A 15,580-nucleotide genomic window follows, 5' to 3' on the forward strand; every position below is an offset into this window, starting at 1 on the left:
TCCCTTCTCCTAAAAAAAAGAAAAAAAAATATAATACGTCATAAATTGTAGCCTTGTTGTGTCCTCTCTTCTCTTTGCTGACCTCACCCTCGCGCTCTCTCTCTCAATTGCATTGTGTCATCAAAGAATTAAAGTGTGCTGGATGCATAATATACATAAAATTCTGACAATTGATAGTCCGAACAGGCTTCTATCAGTGAATTAGTTGCAACTTGCAAGCCACCTAATTTTGTGTTAATGTTAATTGTGAATTTTGTTTTCTTGCAAAATTAAAATCAGATTGCTAAACGTAAAAAAAAAAATAAAACACAAGTAAATAATAGAAATTTCTATTAATATTACATCATATAAATAATAATTTTATATTTTTTTATTTATTGTATTTTTTGCTTTTAGATTTGACATATAAAATTTGGATTATTCAAGTTGAAGTTATAGTGATACAGCATGGCAACACTTAAGCATATTAAAAATCTTACCTGGAATCTTAATGCCCTGGCAAAAAGAAACACCTATGGAATTAATTCATCAAAAAGTTTTTACTCGTATGTCAATGAACCAGCAATGCCAATTCCTGATAAGGAACCTTGTTGGGTTAAAACTTCCGAGGAAGCTGCTGAACGTGCTGGTCTTAAATCAGGTAATTTAATTTTTTTTAACTGACATTTGTTTTTTTTTTTTTTTTTACAATAATCATAACCTTGATAGTTATAATTTTAAAAATTATAAATATGATTATTTAAGCTAGGATTTAACTTGCCAAATATACTGATTTAAAAAATTAATTTTACAAATATTATTACTAGAATTATATTTTTACAATCGACAAATTTATTTATTTTATAATGATGGAATTTCATTAAATTAACATTAAACTATTTTCAATTGTAAATTTTTTTTTTTTATCTCTATTTTAACTATGTTTAATATGTAAATAATATATTCTTGATAAATTTTTTTATTATTTATAATTATGAGTATCTCAATAATCGCTTGACCTTTGATATTTTTCCGGTCATTCATTTATTGGTTTTGAAGACATGAATTTATTACTCCAGTGCTGTATCAAGTTGTTTTGTTGATTCATCTTAATAACTAGAAAAAAATAATGTTACGAAATTAAATATACATGTGAAATGAAATGCAAATTTTACAACATATAATTTTAAAATTGTAGTAAAATAGTGTTTAAATTTCTAACAGAGCTGATTAGAAAAAAAAAAATTATACAAGAAAATAAGAGTCTATTTTTTGTTTATTATATTTCATTTCAACAAAATTAAATCAGTGGTACAGCTGTTATATGATTAAATTTAGAAATAGAATTTTGTTGTATATCTATCGATATTCTCAAAGTCAATTTTTATACATATATATTTATAACAACTAATTTCAAAATGATCTATATAAAATTTGCCATTTAAAGACATCAAACAAAACAATTGATAAAAAACAATTTCACAAGATAATCCAACAACAAAGTAAATTCACAATTAAATAAAATAATAATTGTTTAATGATAAGATTGACATGCTATTAAAAATTCCCCTTTTATTATGGTTATTTGTTTTTTTCTTATCAATGTCATAAAAAATTAATATGCATATTTGAAAATTAAATTCAAGGTCGTCTTGATTTATTGTAAAATAATTTTTGTATTTTTTTTATTTACAGATCAGGTTGTATTTGTCCAGGGTGCTGCTGCAACACCAGTAGAATTATGTCGTGGTTTGACAGAATATGGTGTCAAGGCCGACGTAAGAAATGTTAGACTTTGTCATATGCATCTTGAAGGAGCTGCTCCATTTTCGAAGAAAGAATATGCGAGTTAGTTTTTTTTCTTTTTTTTACTTTTCTTTTAATTGAAAACATTAATTACTTTTATTTTATATTTATATATTATGTTGTTTATTTTCTCTAGAAAACTTCACGTCAGTTAGCTTCTTCATTGGTGGTAATGTACGTGGTTCAGTTAATGATGGTCATGCTGATGCTATACCAATATTTCTTCATGAAATTCCAAAGATATTTGATCGAGGTCACATGAAACCTGACATTGCATTGATTCATGTAACTCCCCCAGATAGCAAAGGTTATTGCTCTCTTGGAACAAGTGTTGATTGTGTTCGTTCAGCTTTGATTAAATCAAAAATAATTGTTGGTAAGAAAATGAATAAATTTATATTACTTATTTGTGTTAATTTTTGTTGATAAAATTATTAATAAATATAATATTATTTGTAGCTCAAGTTAATGAAAATATGCCAAGAACATTTGGTGATGCTCTAATTCATAAAAGTCATATTGATTTTGCTGTTGAGCATAATACACAACTTCCAGCTCATCCAGTAAAAGCACCAACTGATAAAGAAAAAGCTATTGGTAAACATATTGCTGAAAATTTAGTTGCAAATGGTGCAACATTACAATTGGGAATTGGAAGTATACCTGATGCTGTATTAGCACAATTGGGAAATCATAAAAATCTTGGTATTCATAGTGAAATGTTTAGTGATGGTGTTGTTGATCTTGTCAACAAAGGATGTATTACAAATAATGAAAAAACAATTCATCGTGGTAGAATTGTTGGTTCATTTTGTGTTGGTTCACAAAAACTTTATGATTTTATGAATAATAATCCATTTATTGAAATGTTAGTTGTTGATTATGTTAATGATCCAAGAATCATTGCAAAACAACCTAAAATGACATGTATTAATTCTTGTATTGAAGTTGATTTAACTGGTCAAGTATGCTCAGACAGTATTGGTACAAGAATGTATTCTGGTTTTGGTGGACAAGTTGATTTTTTAACTGGTGCAGCAATGAGTGAAGATGGATTAGGACAACCAATTGTTGCACTTAATTCAACAACAGCTGATGGTAAAACAAGTAAAATAGCACCATTGTTGAAACATGGTGCTGGTGTTGTTACAAGTCGTGCACTTGTTAGATATGTTGTTACTGAACATGGTATTGCTAGTCTTTTTGGTAAGACATTAAAACAAAGAGCTCATGCACTTATTCAAGTTGCACATCCAGATCATCGTGAAGCTCTTGAAAAAGCTGCATTTGAACGTTTCAAGGCAATGCCAACATCTTGAATTTAATTATTTTATGTTAAATTGAATTGTAATAAAAAGAAAAAAACACAGAACCTATTTGCAAAGATAAAATATTGCATTGTTTAACAAAACTAAAAATTTAGCCAACTAGATTTATTAGAATATCCGACCAAGCTAAAATAAAATAAAAAAAAAAAAAGGCTACGGATTAAATTCTTGCCATAATTATCTTCTTTTTTTTAATTTCTCTTAATTGACATTTTTGAGTTTTATTTTTCATCTTAATTGTGTATGTTAAATTCAGTCAACCCTTATAAATATTGTAAATTATAAATATAGTAAAAAATAACTATCGAATATATTTTTATTAATTTGTTTTATTATTTTCTTCTTAAAAACTGTTAATGCTTATCTTTTGATTTTTTTTGGTGTAAAAAAATAACATTAAATTGAATCATGAAATACAGTTGAGCTGAAATAATAATGTATTTTTATTTCATTATTTACCTATTTTTTTCTCTAGTTATTATTGTGATAATAATTATAATTTTAGAAAAAAAAAAACTGCAATTAATTTAGTATTTGCGATTAATGCAAAAACAAGTTTGTAATTATTCAACTTGAATGATAATTTGATTGAAATTGTTGCACATTAATATTAAATTATTCATCAGCACATAAATAAATTTTTGTACGAAAAAAAAAAATAATTAATTAACTTTTTTTTTCTTTTTTAAAAAACAATTGATAAAAAAAGAACTATTAAATTTATCAAGGTGCGAGGTTCAGACTAATCAATTTGACATTTCTATATTTAAAAAAAAAATATATTATTGGTTTCATATTTGTTTTTTTTTTTTATTTTAATAAACATAACGTTTTGATGGATGTAAAATTTTCAATTTTTCTCAACGAAGCATTATTTTACTAAATAATGTTTCGTAATATTGCTGCAAAAGTTTCAAATATTTCGAGATTTTTTAGTTGTGGTGTACGAAATTTGATACGTGAACCTTCATTGCCATTACGAAAATGTCCAAAATGGGTTTGTGTTGAGGATGCTGTTAAAGTTATTAATTCAGGTATTTAAATAATTTTCAAAAGAAATATTTAAACAACTGTTTGTCTTCAATAACAATATTATATTTTAATTCCAGAGCATTTAGTTTTTATCCAAGGAGGATCAGCAACACCATTAGAATTAGTTAGAGCATTGACTGAACATGGTATTTGCTCCAATCTTCGATCAGTTCGTCTTATTCACATGGCCCTTGAAGGAGATGCTCCATTTTCAAATCCCGAATATGAAAGTAATATAAAAATAATTGTTAAATGAAAAAGCTTATTAATATTTATTTTTTCATTTAAATTCATTTAGAACACTTTAGATCAATAAGTTTTTATATTGGTCATAATTTGAGAGAAGCTGTTAATGATGGACGAGCTGATTATATACCAATATTTAATCATGAAATACCAAAGCTATTTTATCAAGATTTTATTGTACCTGATGTTGCTTTTATTCATGTAAGCTCACCAGACATACGTGGATTTTGTTCATTGGGAACATCTGTTGATTGTACCAGGGCAGCAATATGTAAAGCTAAAATTATTGTTGGTAATATCATTACAATAAAACTATATTTAAAAATTGCTATTCATTAGCTTAATATTAATTGTTTAGATTGTTCTTTTTTTTAATTTTTAATTAGCACAAGTTAATGATCACATGCCAAGATCATTTGGTGATTCAGTTATTCATTCTAGTCATATTGATTATGCTGTTAAATTTAATTGTCCACTTCCTTGTGTTACTGGACAACCTCTTCATGAAATTGACATTGAAATTGGAAAAATTGTTGCTCAAAGACTTGTTGAGGATGGTGCTACACTACAACTGGGTCTTGGTAATATTCCAGATGCAATTCTTTCATCATTAGTGAATCACAAAAATCTTGGAGTTCATACAGAAATAATGAGTGATGAAATGGTTGAGCTAGTTAAAAATGGAAATATTACAAATAAACATAAACCAAGACATCGAGGAAGAATTGTTGCTTCACTTGCAATTGGAACTAAAAAACTTTATGATTTTATTCATAATAATCCTGCACTTGGTACATAATGAATTTTTTTTTTTTTAAAAACTTGTAATATATGTGTGGGTTTTTTTAATGCACAGAAATTTTGGGAATGAATTATACAAATGATCCACGAGTGATATCACAACAGCCAAAAATGACAGCAATAAATTCATCAGTTGAAATGGATATTACTGGACAAGTTTGTGGTGATAGTTTAGGAGTTAAAATATACAATGGTGTTGGAGGACAACTTGACTTTCTTCGTGGATCAGCAATAGGACTTGATGGTCGTGGTAAATCCATTGTCGCATTTCCATCTGTTACAAGTTGTGGTGATAGTAGAATTCAGCCAACATTAACATGTGGTAATGTGTAATTTAATTAACGAGTTATTTAACTTGATTAAAATAATTATAATTATATTAATAATAAAAGTAATTTGTAAATTTAAAAAACAGGTGGTGGTGTAACAGCAACTAGGGCTCATGTACATCATGTTGTTACAGAATATGGTGTTGCTGATTTATTTGGTAAAACTTTACGTCAAAGAGCTTGTGCACTAATTCAAATTGCTCATCCAGATCATCGAGAATGTCTTGAACGTGCTGCATATGAACGTCTCAAATGCATGCCAACAAAATATCTCTAAAAAAAAAATTTTTTTCCAATAAAAAATACATAATACATTGTATAATTTTTATAAGTAATTAATTGATTTTATTTATTGTTTTTATATAAACAGTCAATCAAAATAATACAACATAAAATTATAAATATCATTCATTTTTTTTTTCTAAATATATTATTATTTTACATTTTTATATATAATAATAAATCAAATGTCAATGTCTGCTGGTAAGGTACCTTCTTTTTTTCGCTTTTCAAAATTATGAAAATATTCAGTAAAATCTACATATGGTTTAATTTTAGCATTTCTATCACGTGGCAGTTGGTTATTTGGAAAAGTATCTGATGTATTATCTGAGGTATCATTAGTAGAAGGATTAAAACTATCAACATTTGTTTCACCAGAATTATTAATAATTGATGTATTATCTGCTGATTGAATGATTGAATTAACACAAATTGATTGACTTGTTGGACTTTTAAGTGCATGAGGTAGTGGAAAATTAAAATTTCTAACTAGTAATGTTATGTCTTCTCGTTTGCCAGTTGGTGTTGTTGTTTGAGAATTAGACATACTTGCATCATGATGAATTCTAACAATTTTATCAACAACTGCTTGAGCTACTCCAGTCAAAGTAGATTGTACTCGAAACTATATATTAAAAAAATATATTAATAATATAAATAATCAATAAAGAATAAAAATAAAAAATAAACTTACTTGTTCAACAGCCATAAGAGCTAAATCTTTATTGACTTGTTCAGTTCCAGTAGCTTCTTCTAAAGATTTATAAAGTCCTCTTGACATTAATAATAAAAAACAACAAGATTCATCAAGCTCAATTCCACCATGTACTTCTGGCTCTGCTATAATTGGTTCAGCAGTGGCTTTTGATAGCTCTTCAAATTCTCTGTAACCACCTTTGACTAAATAATTACCTAGACATCTTGTGTTTTCTTGATTACCAATATGTGAACCTGTTAAATGAATTATTTCAAAATTCAATTATTAAAAATCAATAATTTATATTGATAATTTAGTGTACCTTGTCTAAATACTTTAACATCTAATCCCAAATTCGATAATCTTAAAAGTTCATCTTCATTACGAAGATCATGATCAATTGATAATTGAATAACTCTAAGTACTTTATTACTATCAGTTTTACATAACAATGCACGACTATTACCAACATTAGCAACATAAAGTTTATTTTGATAAATTAATGCAACTACAGCACTTGTTCCACCTGATAGTTCTGAATTAAGTTTATTAAGTTCACTAACAATTTCAGGATATTGTTGATAAGCTTCGTATGAACTCAAATCATCAGGTATATCTAACTGAAGAATAGCTCTTCTTGCTAAAATATCACCGATTGAATCCAAGTATCCTCGTTCAACAGCAACAAATGCTTGTCTAATAACTTCTTTAATTTCTTCACTTGTACTTTTTCCATTTAATTGTCCTAATAGAATTTCAGCAGCTATTCTTTGAAGAGTAAAATTTGCAGTACGTGAACCTTCATATCCATCAAAAATTCCATATAAAAATGTTGCTTCATCATATTTACAATGAAAACTTCTGTCTTCAAATGAATGCTCCTCTTGTCTATAACCATCCTCTCTGTATATTTGATTTGTAGAAAATCCAACACCTTTAAAATTCATCAAATAAATACAACATTATCAAGCAGTCTTGATGACAATCACAATCAATAACAAATGTATTTATTAATAATTAATTTTAAGTAATAATTTATGTGTTTATATAATTTTCATGTCAAAAAATATTAAAAACAATCAAAGTGTTTGTTTGTTTTTTTTTCATGTCAACAATGATGACAGTAGACAATTATTTTTATTCTCACCTGATTCTTTACACACTGGTAAATCATCTGTCCAAGAATGTTGAGAATCTTCAAAAGGCATATTCATCATTTCATCTTTAGCCGGCATATCATGCTTTTTATTATTGCACCATAAAAAAATTAAAATAATGAAACAATTTTATAGCCTTGAACAAAAAAAAAAGAAAAACAACAATGTTTACTATTTTATTTTTCAGTCATAGACAATGAAGGTACATTGAAGATGATCAACTCTATCTAATAAAATGAGTAGAAAAACATAAAAAAAAGACAAAATATTTTTAGCTGTTGAGGGCACTGATGTCAACAATTAATTATCACGTGATTAAACATCAGCTTAAAATTGAATGTGTTTACAATTAAAATAAACATATTGTTATAAATTAAAATAAACAATTATAAATAAAATAAATTAACTGTTGAATTAAAAAATTAGATAATCTTTTTGATACTTTTTTTTAATCAATTTGTATCTACACATGCGCCAAGTCTGAACATGCGCACCACAAATTATGCTTGATTTTTTTTTTGTACTTGATATAAAAAAAAAAAAAAAGTTTATTTATAACTTCATTGAAAAGTGCCAATCTATTGAATTTATCATTATAATAACAAATGGCTACTTCCAATGTGTCAACAATAATATAAACATTTTGAATTTAAAAATTATTAATGATTCTAATTTAATTTTATTATGCATTGTGTTTGTTTGTGGTTTTTAATACTTAGTTTTATAATACTTTTGAGTAAATCATTAGGAGATAAAAATGTTGCTCCAAAATTAAGGTTTGTTATTGAAAATAATATTTATCACAGAGATATGTTTAAAAGTATTATCTATTATTAGAGGATGAAAAATAACTAAAAAAAAAAACAATTAGAATTAGTATTTTGTCAAATATCTTTTTGTTTAATTTATTATTTTTTATATTGTAGATTGAAGAATGATACATTGCAAAACTTGAATGTTCCTGATGACAATTTTCATTCAATAAATTCACTGCAATCATTATCATTATCATCAGCATCATTGAATGATGAAAAAGATGATTCTTCTAAAAAAAGTATTTCTACATTTAATTTACATGACTACAGTACAACAAAACTAGCACCAGAATCATTGTTAAAACGCGAAAACAAAGAAGGATCATGCGAGGTATATTAATTAATTATTTTTCCTATTTTATCCTATAATTAATTTGTATTTTTAATGTAGATTTACGTTGGAGAAACATGTGCACAATTTGTGGGTAATCAAAAAGTATACATACCCTATCCAATGACCCAAAAATTATTAGAAGAAAAACTGATGCAAGCATTTGGTGTAATTAATATTTCCAAGTATGTTCCATTAAACAATTTTATAAATACCTCAAAAAATCTAAACACTTGTATCATTGTTATTTTTAATTTATTTTAGAGATTTATCAGCAAATTGTGCAGTTTATGCAAAACCATCATTGTGTTACTCAGCTTTTCCAATATGCCGAGATGTTACAAACTCACAAACAACATCAAGCATTAGTTCTGAATCATTTAATGCTCTTAATTCAGATCCACAAGATACTACAAGCATTGATGATGATGATGATGATAATGGTGATGATGATTTATCAAAATCACAATTATCATATGGTAAAAGTAGAAGAATATCACGTCAATCAAATTCACAAATAAATGATAATGAAAATTTTCTCAGTCGTCAATATGAATTAATGAAATTGAAAAAAAAAAAATTACTTAATCAAAAATTACGAAGAATTTGTAGAAATGAATGTGAATTATTAGAAAATGAATTATGTAGAAAAGAATATGCAATTGCAAAACGTCATCCATTGCTTGGTCAACAAGTACCTCTTGTTGAATGTTCAGATTTACCATTAGCTGAATCAAAAGAATCAAATGATTGTCTTTCTGTTGGAATAACAATTGTTAATAATGCACAAGAAAATGATTATTGTTATTATAAAAATGGTGAAACTTACAGAGGAATTATAAAAACAAGTGCAACTGGTAAATCATGTTTACCTTGGTCAACGCAATTTAATTTACAAATATCAAATTATGTTGAATCACTTGCTGGTGGACATTCATACTGTAGAAATCCAGGTGGTTATGAGCCTCAACCTTGGTGTTATGTTGATGCAAATAATAAAATGACTAAAGAATCTTGTAATATTCCAAAATGTACAATTGACAGAATAATTATGACATGGATTTATCCAGTACTTGGAATTTTTCTTTTACTTTCAATAATTATTATTTCATTTTTTTATATACGCTGTTATAGGTAAGAAATTTATAATTATCATTTGTATTGCTTATTTGTAATTTTAATGTGATTTATGTTTTTTTTTTAGAGCTAGAAAATTATCAAGAAGAAACTCAGATAATAATTTACCAGGAAAAAAATTAAATGTACCATGTGATCAAAATATTTATGATGGTAGAACAAACACAAGTCAACCAATTGAAATGACATCATTGCTTAATTCATTAGGAAATTTAAATGATTCAAAAAATTCAGGAATAATAACAATGACTTCAGTAGAGAGTAGAGTTTCTGCAAATCAAATACCTCAATATTCACGTGATGATGTTGTTTTTATAAAAGAACTTGGTGAAGGAGCATTTGGAAAAGTTTACAAAGGTCAATTATTTAAAAAAGAAACAGAAGAAAATATATTTGTTGCTGTTAAAACACTTAAAGAAAATGCAACTCAAAAAACACAAAATGATTTTAAACGTGAAGTTGATCTTATGACTGATCTTCGTCATTCAAATATTATTTGTTTACTTGGTGTTGTATTGAGAGGTGAACAAATGTGTATGTTATTTGAGTATATGACACATGGTGATCTTCATGAATTTTTAATAAATCATTCACCAAAAGATTTTAGTATGAGTTCAAGTAATGAAATATTAGGACAAGCTGAATTTTTAAAAATATCATCACAAATTGCTGCAGGAATGGAGTACTTAGCTGGTAATCATTATGTTCATCGTGATTTAGCAGCACGTAATTGTCTTGTTGGAGAAAATTTAATTGTTAAAATATCAGATTTTGGATTGTCACGTGATATTTATAGCTCAGATTATTACAGAGTTCAATCAAAGAGTTTACTTCCAGTTAGATGGATGCCACCAGAATCAATTTTATATGGTAAATTTGCAACTGAATCTGATATATGGAGTTTTGGAGTTGTTTTATGGGAAATATATAGTTATGGACTTCAACCATATTATGGTTATAATAATCAAGAAGTTATTTACATGATTAGATCAAGACAATTATTACCATGTCCAGAAGATTGTCCAACAATGATTTACAGTCTTATGATTGAATGCTGGCATGAAGTTGCTAATAGAAGACCAAATTTTACAGAAATATTTAATCGTCTTAGCAGCTGGTATGTCAATCAAACATATCTTACATCACCAAAAAATTCAAGTAAAATTGGTTCACCTGTTGTTTTTATTAACAATAAAATTACTGAATCTCAAGATAATATTAATAATCATACAGAACAAATTAATGTCAATTTAAATGATGTTTATGTTGAGTCTAAAATAAACAAGCCATATCTTTCACCAAAATTAAATGTCATCAAAGTTGTCACAAGCAGTGATTCATAGTACAACAAAGCTTTTAGAATGGAATTCATTCTTTCTGATCAGATATCTCTGATCATAATGAGACTGTCCAAGTAATAATATAGACTTTATTTCATTAGTGTTAGATGTTGATAAAATTTCTATTTCTTTTTTTTTTTTCTTTTTCTACTGGCTTTAACAATTGCCAAATGAAAAAATTTCTTGATTATTTTACACTTATTATTAAACAACACTAGAATTTTTAAACGTTCAATTCAATGTTTTACCAATTTTATATTATAAAATAATTTTTTAATTTTAATGTTTTTATATTTAACGAAACGAACAAACAAGTACTTACTCTAGTCGCCAATAAATTTTACATTTAATAGAAAACTTGAAAATACAAAATAACAATGATTTGGCGAAATGAAAAATCAGCTTGTTTTTATTATTATTTTTTATATTTGTTAAATCATGTTAATTCGGTATTTAGTGTTTCACGATGTTGTCATAAAAACGAAATATATGTTTCAAGGATTTTATCCAAAATTGTACCTACATTATTAACTAGCATTTATCGTGTAGATGTCAATTTTATATATATAACAGTGAACGCATCAACGTGCTAAAGTTGAGCAGAAATATATATATTTCATAAATTTTTTTTATGATAATAATATAAATGTACAAGTTTTTACAATAAAAGTACAAAAATAAACTTGAAAAATTTTATAAAATTAAATTTTTCACTTATATAACTTCCGTCTAAATAATATTAATTAATAATTGTTCAAATAAATAATGTTGTATTTTTAGAATATCAGCATGATAATAATTATTATATAAAAAACAATGTCAAATTAAAAATTTTGTACTTTTTTTTTTCTTTTTTTATACACACAAGTACCAATAAAAAAAAAAAATTCTAACGATTGACAAATTAATTACTTATTTACCATTGATATAAAAATAATAATTTTAAATATGAAAAACAATATAAATATAAAATAAATAGATTGAAAAATGTTGCTTTAAAATAAAGCTGTTAATTAATTTTTTAATTTCAATTAAAATGATTTTTGATATATATCAACAAACAACCTAAAAAATTAATAATAAAATAAACATAAATATATGTGAATTTAGCAATTAATGAAATTAAATTAATTGACAGGTTTGATATTAGACCATTAGACGATGAGAAATCATAAAAATGTAATATCAAAAGTCCTTGGTTTACTAGTAATATTTGGGCTTTCAGTTGAAGTGTCATTATCGAAATCTCGAAACCAAAGGTAATATTTCCATTAAAATAATAATTCAATTTTAACCTAATACATTTGATATTTATAGATTTATTAATAGAAAAATTAAATTAACAAAAAATGAAGATGTTGGTACTGTTTTATTTGATACTGATGATTTCGAAAAAACTTGCTGGAATGATGATGAATTAATTTTAATTCTAAGTAAAACTGTCTTTCAAAATATGCTACCTGAGGTTTAATTTTAATATTAACATTAATTAACATATCATATTTAATCCAATTCAAAATATATATTATTTTATTTTACAGGCAAACACATTAGACTATGATCATGATGAGTATATTGATCATTTTATGGAATACGTTAATAAATGCCAAGAACAAGTTCAACAATTAGCACAAAAAAAATTAAAACATCTTGTTTCAAAAGCTTTTGCTGATACAATTGGTGGATATCTTAGAGTTTATATTTTACCAAATACAAAAAGATCATATTACGCTGGTAATATTGATTTTCAAAAAGCCAAAAAATTATTTGATTTATATGATGAATTTAAAATTTTTTTACGAACTAATGGTGAGGGTTGGAATAAGCCAATTGAATCAAACACACATATGAATATTAAAAAAATTGATGTTACATTTGGACAAGATAAAAATCATTGTGATGGATTAATTCTTTATCATGGTAATTATTTTTTTTTTCATTTGCTGTTAATCGTTTTTTAAATTTTATTTTTTTTTATTTTTTTTAGATGCTGATGGTTCTGTTTCTGTTCCCATGCCAATTTTAGATGATTCCCAGCATCCAACCAGGTCATTATAAAAACAAAATTACTTTTAAATATAATTATTTTGAATAAAAAATAATATTTAATTATTGATTAGCATAGCATTGCCATTTGAGAGCGACAATCTCTGCTCATTGTTTAGTGAAAAATCAGCATTTATTATTGTAAAATATTTTACAACTGGATCAAAATGTTTGGCATCATCAAGTTCAGCTAAAATGGAACTTGAAAGATTCGAAAAACAACTTCATCAATGGATTGAAAAATCAGTAAGGATTATTAGGTTTTTTTTTTTTGATAATTTAAATATTAATTTTTAATTTTTAACACAAGGTTAATCCACATTTACATGAAGAAACATGGTATCCAGCTTTTGGTGGTATTTTAAAAATAATTGTCACTCTTGAGGCAAAAGGTTTAAAATAAAAATTATAATAAATAAATAATTTACAAATAAATATAATCAGTATTATTTACACAGGTCACAATTCAAATTTGCCTATTCCTAGACATAATGTCAATTATCAAGTATTACCAAATAATTTTGAAGGACATAAAAAACATTTAAAAAATCCAACAGAGAATAACGAAAAATGTGGAATCAATGAATTTTTGATTGTTGTTATTGTTTGTATTTTATTGATTTGGTTGCTTCTTGGTATTATCTTTGTCACTTGTAGACTTTTAAAAAATAATACATGTGAAGATGTGAGGTAAATAATTTAATTCTAAATTAAAATTCTAGTCATTCAATTGAACTTGGAGTTTAACAATTGCCTTGTCTTGTATTTTACAAATTTATGATTACTGCTTTTTTATTTTCCAGTGATTCACATGATCATCAAGGTAATTATAAAATTGATGATTTATATGAAAATGCAAAATATCCATTGCATGAAAATTCATCAAATTGTGAGGGTGGTTTATTGAAAAAATTAACATCAAAATTAAAAAAAAAAAAATATGAACCTTGTGGTTGTTCTGGTGATGATGAAAATAATAGTCATTACAAATATACAACTTTTTCTAGTGAAAATGAATTGAAAAGATATAAAAAAAAAAATTATAAAAAAGTAAAAAAACATCGTAATTATAATTTATCTTCAAGTCCTGGTTAATGATTTATTTTTTTTTTCTTTTTATAATTTACTATCAAGTGTAATACAAATTAAGTTGGCACAGTCAATGTAAGATAATGCGCATAATTTATTTATCATTATTACGTCTATGTAATTTTCCTGAATAAAACTGTTGAGAATAAATTTTTTTTCTTCAAAATAATTTTAAATTTAAAAAAAAAATGAAAATGTCGGTGGAATAATTTATAAATATTTTTTATTATACATTTTTTTTTTACTCATTTTCATATAAAGTGCATTAGGTGAATGTGCAAACTGAAAATATAAAAAGAAGTATAAAAACATTATGAATTCACAAGTGTATATGATGATAAATATCATTTATAAATTTTTGTTTTCATAACAAACAATGGACATAAAATACATTCAATTTGTCTTTTTGTTTGAAGCAAGATGTCACATAGTAAACCAAGAAAAATAAAATGAAAAATAAAATATTATAATATGACACAGGTCAAAGAGTCATCAAGTCTTTTTGCTTTTCTTTGTTACGTTTTGAATATTTTTATTTACCAGTCTCATAAGCAAAAATAAAATACAAATTAAGAAATACAAACAATTACTTTTACGATTTATTTTTATATTGTTGTTTTTTTTTTTTTAAATTATAAATTTAACAATAATAGTGAAATAAGAAAATAAAAATTTATCAAAGTTTATTTGATGAGTTTTGGTTTAAAAATTGAAACTTTCTGTTACGTTTGATGATAAATTTAATTTTTTATATTTTTTTAAATACTTCCTATGTACTTGTAAATTTTTTTCAACATATTTAAACTATAAAAACATAAAATCAAGTATAATTATCATCTAAAAAGATAATAATATCTAAATTACATATAAAATTATTGAATAATATAAAAATTAAAGAGGAAAAAAATTTACTATTTAACTGACATATAGAAATAGCTAATCAAAATTATGTTTAGAAAAGAGAAAAAAAAAAAAGATAACATATTTTTCAAACTGGCGTTATATTCATCCCTTAATTTATTCGCAATAAATTAAAAATATAATTTTTCGAAACACTGATTTATCCAAATTGCAAATAAAAATAAAAAAAATCATAATCGTTTTTCAGACACAATAAAAGTCAGTCAGCATAAAAACAACAAAGACAGGTATAATTGAAAAAAAT

General features: G+C 25.1%; 5 protein-coding genes across 5 annotated transcripts; 4 read left to right on the forward strand and 1 right to left on the reverse strand.

The window, feature by feature from the left end:
* Positions 1 to 30: 30 nt before the first annotated feature.
* LOC122860982 (4-hydroxybutyrate coenzyme A transferase-like) lies at positions 31 to 3,369 on the forward strand. The gene is made up of 5 exons (XM_044165093.1): positions 31 to 312; positions 397 to 640; positions 1,675 to 1,827; positions 1,922 to 2,161; positions 2,245 to 3,369. The coding sequence occupies exons 2-5, from the start codon at positions 448 to 450 to the stop codon at positions 3,102 to 3,104; spliced, it is 1,446 nt and encodes a 481-aa protein (XP_044021028.1). The 5' UTR covers positions 31 to 312; positions 397 to 447; the 3' UTR covers positions 3,105 to 3,369.
* A 483-nt stretch (positions 3,370 to 3,852) lies between these two features.
* Positions 3,853 to 5,923, forward strand: LOC122860983 (4-hydroxybutyrate coenzyme A transferase-like). Its single transcript, XM_044165094.1, has 6 exons — positions 3,853 to 4,147; positions 4,223 to 4,375; positions 4,444 to 4,683; positions 4,778 to 5,182; positions 5,248 to 5,514; positions 5,608 to 5,923. Exons 1-6 carry the CDS (start codon positions 4,000 to 4,002, stop codon positions 5,796 to 5,798), a joined length of 1,404 nt encoding a protein of 467 aa, XP_044021029.1. The 5' UTR covers positions 3,853 to 3,999; the 3' UTR covers positions 5,799 to 5,923.
* LOC122860984 (TGF-beta-activated kinase 1 and MAP3K7-binding protein 1-like) lies at positions 5,844 to 8,046 on the reverse strand. The gene is made up of 4 exons (XM_044165095.1): positions 7,648 to 8,046; positions 6,823 to 7,434; positions 6,498 to 6,754; positions 5,844 to 6,428 (listed from the first exon to the last, which is right to left on the reverse strand). Exons 1-4 carry the CDS (start codon positions 7,733 to 7,735, stop codon positions 5,985 to 5,987), a joined length of 1,401 nt encoding a protein of 466 aa, XP_044021030.1. The 5' UTR covers positions 7,736 to 8,046; the 3' UTR covers positions 5,844 to 5,984.
* Positions 8,047 to 8,229: 183 nt separating this feature from the next.
* Positions 8,230 to 11,614, forward strand: LOC122860985 (tyrosine-protein kinase transmembrane receptor Ror). Its single transcript, XM_044165096.1, has 5 exons — positions 8,230 to 8,433; positions 8,584 to 8,803; positions 8,864 to 8,988; positions 9,068 to 9,937; positions 10,008 to 11,614. Exons 1-5 carry the CDS (start codon positions 8,342 to 8,344, stop codon positions 11,281 to 11,283), a joined length of 2,583 nt encoding a protein of 860 aa, XP_044021031.1. The 5' UTR covers positions 8,230 to 8,341; the 3' UTR covers positions 11,284 to 11,614.
* Positions 11,615 to 12,418: 804 nt separating this feature from the next.
* LOC122847852 lies at positions 12,419 to 14,244 on the forward strand (the record flags this gene model as incomplete). Its single annotated transcript, XM_044145709.1, has 8 exons — positions 12,419 to 12,539; positions 12,598 to 12,745; positions 12,822 to 13,200; positions 13,268 to 13,328; positions 13,401 to 13,572; positions 13,637 to 13,718; positions 13,785 to 14,016; positions 14,130 to 14,244. Coding segments are annotated over exons 1-8 (1,287 nt in total), but the record flags the coding sequence as incomplete, so codon positions are not given.
* Between the last annotated feature and the right edge of the window lie 1,336 nt (positions 14,245 to 15,580).

Source organism: Aphidius gifuensis, linkage group LG1, assembly GCF_014905175.1.
Source record: "Aphidius gifuensis isolate YNYX2018 linkage group LG1, ASM1490517v1, whole genome shotgun sequence".
Classification (NCBI taxonomy): domain Eukaryota; kingdom Metazoa; phylum Arthropoda; class Insecta; order Hymenoptera; family Braconidae; genus Aphidius; species Aphidius gifuensis.

Bases quoted from the DNA above. Each gene is read 5' to 3' on its own strand.
- LOC122860982 (XM_044165093.1), top strand. From the start codon at position 448: ATGGCAACACTTAAGCATATTAAAAATCTTACCTGGAATCTTAATGCC. The intron at 1,828-1,921 runs GTTAGTTTTTTT...TATTTTCTCTAG, and splicing joins TTCGAAGAAAGAATATGCGA to AAAACTTCACGTCAGTTAGC. The intron at 2,162-2,244 runs GTAAGAAAATGA...TATTATTTGTAG, and splicing joins TAAATCAAAAATAATTGTTG to CTCAAGTTAATGAAAATATG.
- LOC122860983 (XM_044165094.1), top strand. From the start codon at position 4,000: ATGTTTCGTAATATTGCTGCAAAAGTTTCAAATATTTCGAGATTTTTT. The intron at 4,376-4,443 runs GTAATATAAAAA...AAATTCATTTAG, and splicing joins TTCAAATCCCGAATATGAAA to AACACTTTAGATCAATAAGT. The intron at 5,515-5,607 runs GTAATGTGTAAT...TTTAAAAAACAG, and splicing joins TCAGCCAACATTAACATGTG to GTGGTGGTGTAACAGCAACT.
- LOC122860984 (XM_044165095.1), bottom strand. From the start codon at position 7,735: ATGCCGGCTAAAGATGAAATGATGAATATGCCTTTTGAAGATTCTCAA. The intron at 6,755-6,822 runs GTACACTAAATT...TTCATTTAACAG, and splicing joins TGTTAAAGTATTTAGACAAG to GTTCACATATTGGTAATCAA. The intron at 6,429-6,497 runs GTAAGTTTATTT...TTTAATATATAG, and splicing joins CTCTTATGGCTGTTGAACAA to TTTCGAGTACAATCTACTTT.
- LOC122860985 (XM_044165096.1), top strand. From the start codon at position 8,342: ATGCATTGTGTTTGTTTGTGGTTTTTAATACTTAGTTTTATAATACTT. The intron at 8,804-8,863 runs GTATATTAATTA...TTTTTAATGTAG, and splicing joins ACAAAGAAGGATCATGCGAG to ATTTACGTTGGAGAAACATG. The intron at 8,989-9,067 runs GTATGTTCCATT...AATTTATTTTAG, and splicing joins GGTGTAATTAATATTTCCAA to AGATTTATCAGCAAATTGTG.